The 6,000-nt window shown below is 44.5% G+C and overlaps 1 protein-coding gene across 12 annotated transcripts in view; it reads left to right on the forward strand.

The window, feature by feature from the left end:
- The window catches only part of LOC112912440 (integrator complex subunit 6-like), a 56,555-nt gene extending 50,964 nt beyond the window's left edge, over positions 1-5,591 (forward strand). For 6 of the 12 annotated variants that reach the window (XM_072744246.1, XM_072744244.1, XM_072744248.1 and 3 more), the window contains 4 exons: positions 301-403; positions 2,999-3,373; positions 4,251-4,344; positions 4,585-5,591. In XM_072744246.1, coding sequence (XP_072600347.1) covers positions 301-403; positions 2,999-3,373; positions 4,251-4,344; positions 4,585-4,696 — 684 coding nt within the window. In that variant the 3' untranslated portion in view covers positions 4,697-5,591. Of the gene's footprint in view, positions 1-300; positions 536-2,998; positions 3,374-4,250; positions 4,345-4,584 lie in introns of all 12 variants that reach the window. The other 6 variants (XM_072744241.1, XM_072744242.1, XM_025989139.2 and 3 more) reach the window with 3 other exon arrangements.
- The last annotated feature ends 409 nt before the right edge of the window (positions 5,592-6,000 follow it).

The following is a 6,000-nucleotide window of genomic DNA, read 5'->3' on the forward strand; positions in this document are numbered from 1 at the left end:
AAAAGGTCACTGTGGGTTTATTCCCATTTTGGTTGATGCAAGTTGCTCATTCCTCAAGTTTTCTGAGTAATCATGATTGTACTGTGTTTGACCTTGACAGCCCATTCTATTGGACCAAAGTAGCAGACAGAGCCTATGTGGGGCTCTAAGGACAGAGCCTATGTGGGGCATGACAAATCTCTGGCCTGTGATAAAGACCTGTGTTGGTGATGTGATGCATGATTGTGTGTATGTGCATGTATGCATGGGGCATGCACACAACATTCTCTCTAATGGACCTTGTTCACTGGTGTTTTCTAGGGAATGATGATTGATGAAGCAGATGAGTTCGTAGCAGGGCCACAAAACAAAGTGAAGCGTCCAGGAGAAGCCAGCAGTCCTCTGTCATCTAAAAGAAGGCGGAGTATGTCCCTGCTGTTGGCGAAACCACAAACACCACCTACTGTAACTAACCATGTGGGCGGAAAGGGACCACCCTCAGCCTCGTGGCTGCCATCTTATCCAAACCTCATAAAACCCACCCTTGTCCATACAGGTATAGAGTAGTGGTTGTGATTTCCTTATGGCTCCTAGAGGACTAAGACTCTTAAGCAACTTTAGTTTCCTTTGTACTCATTTCTTTTGTTTTTGCTCCTTGGTTGTTGAGTAAACCATTATACCATCGATGTGGTAGGTATGGAGGACCAGGTGGAGAACAGAGGCCCTAGTTGAGGGGGGAGGAGCCAGACTGACATTGTCATCAGCATGAGATGGAGAAATGGGTAAAGGACCTTATTGCCCCATGAGTCACAACGAGGAAGCAGGTTCCTGAAGTTGCAGGGGTGAATGGGCTCAAGAGGAGCATCAATGCGGCTGTGCTGACTCTGTGTCCTCTGTTCCTCTTCCTTCTCTCACTCAGTGTGGTTGGGCTCAGCCTCTACCTTCCACTGACGCGGGCATTATCAGGGTCTCCAGTATCTGCTGCATGTTGCCATTGCCCCTCTGTGTCTTTTGACACAGCCATTTCCTCCCTCCTCCTTGGAAACTTCCTCGGGTTCCCAAAGACTACCTGGTTTTATTTGCCCTTTAATGGCGACCCATCTTCATCCTCTTCTTGTCCTCTCTCCCTTTCTCCCCCACCTGTAAATAGTGTAGGAACTCAAAGCTCTGTTCTGGACCCTTTCCCCTCCCTGGGTCATTCCATCCAGTCTTGGGCTTTCCAGGAGATTTATGTGTCAACAACTCGGATATTTACACCTCTACATTACAACTTGCTCCAAACTCCAGACTTAAATTTAACAATGGGCATGGTCTCTCCACTGAAGTGTCTGGTAGATAGACAAAACTCAGCTGGTTTCATATGGGTCATTGGAACACCTCACCTCTACCCTCTCCATGGCTGTGCTTATAGCACAGTGGAGGTCATTCAATCTTAAGTAATGCCATCGGGCAGTGTGTTGGTAAAGCTGTGACAGCTGGCTATCTGAGGGTGTGGGGGGTTGGCAGGGTGAAGCTCTGGATTATCATGTTTGCAGATTTCCACAGTGTAAATAATGCCAGCATTATTGATGTCAGGCCATCAACATGAGGTCACTGAGGCAGATTGGGAAGAGTAGGGCACGGTCCACCCTCATGAGCAGTTGGGCACCGATCCCTGCCTAGCCCTGGCACTGCTGTTTCCCCAGGGGTTCAGATGAAAACCTTTGGAGTCAACATGATTTCTCTTAATTCTTCTCTCACTTCCATCCTTTAGCAATTCCAGGCAATTTGACACCCAGAATTCCTGTAGTGCCCATTTGTCCCCATCCCTCTAGTCTCTGCTGCCACCATGTGGCTGGAAGCTACTATATAGTAGCTTCTCATCTGATTTCCCAGCTTCCCTTTCTTGACCCTGTCTAGCCGCTTCACTGCCCTGCAGCCAGAGTGACCATGTCCACACAGAAACCAGATCATGCCACGTCCATCCTGGAACCCATAATCACCCCCTGCCCTCTGTGCACTCAGGAGAGAGTCTGAGCTCCCGACGCTGGTCTACATGCCCTGCGGGACCTGGCCCTGCCATCCTCTCCTGCCATCACCTGTCCTCTCCTTGTCATTCTTGATGCCTCTCTCTCTGTCCTTTGCCTCTTGGCCCTAGCTTGTCCCATCCTAGGGGTCCTGCATGGCCCTCATGGCCACTAGAACTTCTCTGCATGTGCACAGGCTGGCTCTGTCTCCTGCTCCTGGCTCTGACCACACTCTGGTAGAGGCTTCCCCTCTTGCTCTCTGCCACATCCCTGCTTACTTCTTTCCTGACACAAAGTCAAAATGGGTTAGTCCCTTTGCCCATTTTACACATACCATCTGACTTCCCCATGAGGATGTAAGTTCCATAAGCTTAGGGATCGTTTCTGTCTGTCTCCTTCACTGCTGATCCCCTGGTGTTGGCTCAGTGCCTGGCCCCGAGGAGGCTGAGCATATGAAGTACAGGTATCAGACTTGAGGTGAAAGGACACACACTTCTCTGTCACAGAAAGGAATGATGAGAATCGTATGCAGACAGAGATTTCTGGTAATGGAGTACATATAGAGCCTTGGGACCTAATGGCCACCTGTTTCCTCAGAGATTTTGAGGTAGAGAGGAGGCAGGTTGAAGGGGGCCCACGGAGTCTAGTGCCAAGCTCAGTGAAGAATCCCATTTTATATGCCAATTACATACACTATGACATCAAGTGAGACTTGCTGCTATTCAACTTGTAACAGGCAGCCACTGAACCATGGATGCCAGGTATCTGAGAATGCTTATTAGTTGTACTGTCTGACTTGGTTTCCATATGTATTTCAAATGCCATGGAGAGAAGAAATGGTTTTGTGGTATTATCTTCATGAGCTCAATTGGAGGGGGTCTCAGACTCCACCTGTACATCTTCTTGCTCTTGGAAACAAATAATTTCCTCCAAACTGAGGAGCACCAGGATCTATGTGTAGGGTTGATATAACGCATCTACCTCACAGCTCAACTTCTTAATTTGGTTTCCAGATGTTACTGTCATTCCTGAGGTCCATGAGGAGAAGATGGAAAATGGTCAGATCTCCCCTGATGGCTTCTTGTCAAAATCTGCTCCACCAGAGCTTATGAATATGGCGGGAGATGGCATTCCCCACAACCAAATGGATTCTCTGTCAGATGACTTCACTAGCCTAAGGAAAGATGGCCTGATTCCCAAACCTGGTACTAACACACTTCTAGGAGGAAGCAAAAAGTGCAGTGTCTCTGTTGAGGATCAAAAAGTCTCAGTGACATCTCCTCTGGGAACTGTACCAAACACATTGCAAATCACTCCTGCCATGGCGCAAGGAATCAATGCTGATATAAAACATCAGTTAATGAAGGAAGTTCGAAAGTTTGGAAGAAGTAAGTAGTGAAAGAACATGCATCAATAATGTCATGGAAGGTCCGCATTCTATGATTCAGGATAGATTGATGCTATCTCTTGAGGTACATTTTTGGGAGGTATTGGGTTTTTGCATAATTTAAAGTGATTCCTCTTGCTTTAACTAAAAGGACCCAATACACTTTTCTCTCTTGCCTCCCCTTAGGTGTCATACTAGTTTCCTTTTGCTGCTGTAACAAGTTTCCACAAACTACAGGGCTCAAGACTCTATTCCCCTTGCAGTTGTGGAAGTCAGAATCCTAAAATTATTTTCAGTGGACTAAAAGGAAGGCACTGGCAGGCCAGCGTTTCTTCTGGAGACTCTAGGGAGAAGTTGTCTTCTTGCCCTTTCCTGTTTCTCAGGCTGCCTGCACTCCTTAGCTCCTGGCCCCTTCCTCCATCTTCGAGCCAGTAGCGTTAGCACCTTCTCTCCTATTTAGCCTCTTCTCCCATCCTTATATCTTTTCTCTCTGATGCCAACTCTACTGCCTCCCTTTTATTCAGATATTTGTGATTACACTGATGCATCAACATGGATAATCCCCTATCTCAAGATCCATCACTTAATCACATCTGCAGAGTCAAATCCCTTTTGCCAAAAATGGTAACATATTCGAAGGTTCTGGAAAATAAGATGGGGACGGTTTTAGGGGCTGTTCTCAGCCTACTACATCTGTGCAGTGTTTATAAGAGTTTCCTTAGTAGCTAATGGGTGGATGTTTTGATTTGAGGGTTTAAAATACAAACTATATCTGACTTGCCACCCATGAAGAATGATTTCTAAGGGTACATAAGGATTGAATTTTATTTTTCATTTATTTTTTTAATACTGAAGTTGTTGTTTTTATATATCTTTAGAGTATGAAAGGATTTTCATTTTGCTTGAAGAAGTGCAAGGGCCTCTTTCAGTCAAGAAACAATTTGTTGAATTTACCATCAAAGAAGCTGCAAGGTGGGTGTAAAAAAGAGACCTCTTTTTTTTTTGAGGCAGGACAGGGGTAGGAATAAGTCCTACCTTGCTTTTCTCCAACCCCAGCCCTCACTCATAGTTAAGGCTGTCTCCAGAGGCATTTAGATTGATATAATCTGAGTCCACCTCCTTCATTCCAAGTCTACAGAATCTTCTAGGCCCACCACAGTGTGAGGTGGGCTTTAAGCATATTTGGTTAATACACTTTCTCTTTATTTTTAGGTTTAAAAGACGAGTCTTAATTCAGTATCTTGAGAAGGTCCTAGAAAAAATAGACTCCCACCACCACCACCTCAACAACGTTAATCACATCAACAGCAGATCATCATGTTAATGCAAAGACCAAGGAGGATGAAAAAGGGCAAGTTTTCTGTACTGTAGAATGGGGACGTATGGACGGGGATGTTGTTAAATCTTCCTAGACTGTGTAGCCAAGGGAATTGCCTTCCTGAAGCTAAGGAAAAGCCATGGAGCTTTTTATTTTTATTTTTTTTTATTTTATGAGTCTCCGGAAGTCAAAGCTGGCTTTTGCCCTAAGAGTTTCCCTTGAAAGTATTAATTTGTTGTTTTGTTGTTTCTTTTCCCATTTGGGAAAGGTGATGTTCTTAATTCAGCAGGTTCAATTCAGTAAACACTGTTACCCCCTACTAGATATGATAAGGGTTTCCTCACATGAGCTTTGTTCTGCGCATTTCCAGAGTGACTAGGGGTCACCTGTAAGTGGAGCACTGCTTGGTGCTCTCACTACGTCGTTTAGAAAGAATAAGTGTTCAGAATACAGCTGGTAACCTTCTGTGCCGAACAGAGTTTTCAACAGTTCCTAGTTGTGCCTTTTAAACCATGCAATATTCAGGACAGTTTGAATCAAAGAGTAAGAAAGCTGCTATGTGGGTAACTTATTTCTCTGTGGGAGGGGGCAGGGAGAGTCATGAACGATCTACCTCCAACTCTCTTCTATTTTGTCTAGAGACATTACAAAGTGCACCTGAGGCAACCCCAACCCTGACATTTGTTCTTGCATGTGACGACAGAAAGTCTTCAGGTGGACTTGTACATTCTGTGCTTTGAAAGCACAAAAAGAAAAAAAATAATGTATATATTTCCTTTAATGTTTATACAAAGGTTTATATGGAGCAGTATTGTTATGTCTGTACTAATTTGCGAAAATTTAAGTGTACAAAGAGATTTTGAGTTTGCATATATAAAATAAATCATTTTATTGATTTTCACAAGCTTGTTAACACTAGAGAAATTTCTGGTTTTACCTTTCTTGTGATCTGTTGTTCCTTTCTGAAAACAGAGTGCACATTGTCAGTAAAGATGTTAACACAAGGATTTAAACTTCAAAATGTCACTCACAGAACCCAGTAATGTTGGGGAAAATGGCAGAGCAGGGTACTTTGGAGGGGGGTGTACCCCAGTGTTTCCCCAGAAACACTGAAAACACTGGAAAAAAACCTGTCAGAATGAAGGACCCCTCAAGATAGAGATTTACAGCAACCAAGCGAACACTGAATCAGGAGAAAAGCCATTGAAACCTGATAAGAGAGTTCTGTGGCATTTGAATAGATTCTTGTCCACCTCCCTCCCCAGTCTTGAGGATGTGGCATTTGAATAGATTCTTGTCCACCTCCCTCC

This window comes from Vulpes vulpes, chromosome X (assembly GCF_048418805.1).
Source record: "Vulpes vulpes isolate BD-2025 chromosome X, VulVul3, whole genome shotgun sequence".
NCBI classification, from domain to species: Eukaryota; Metazoa; Chordata; class Mammalia; order Carnivora; family Canidae; genus Vulpes; species Vulpes vulpes.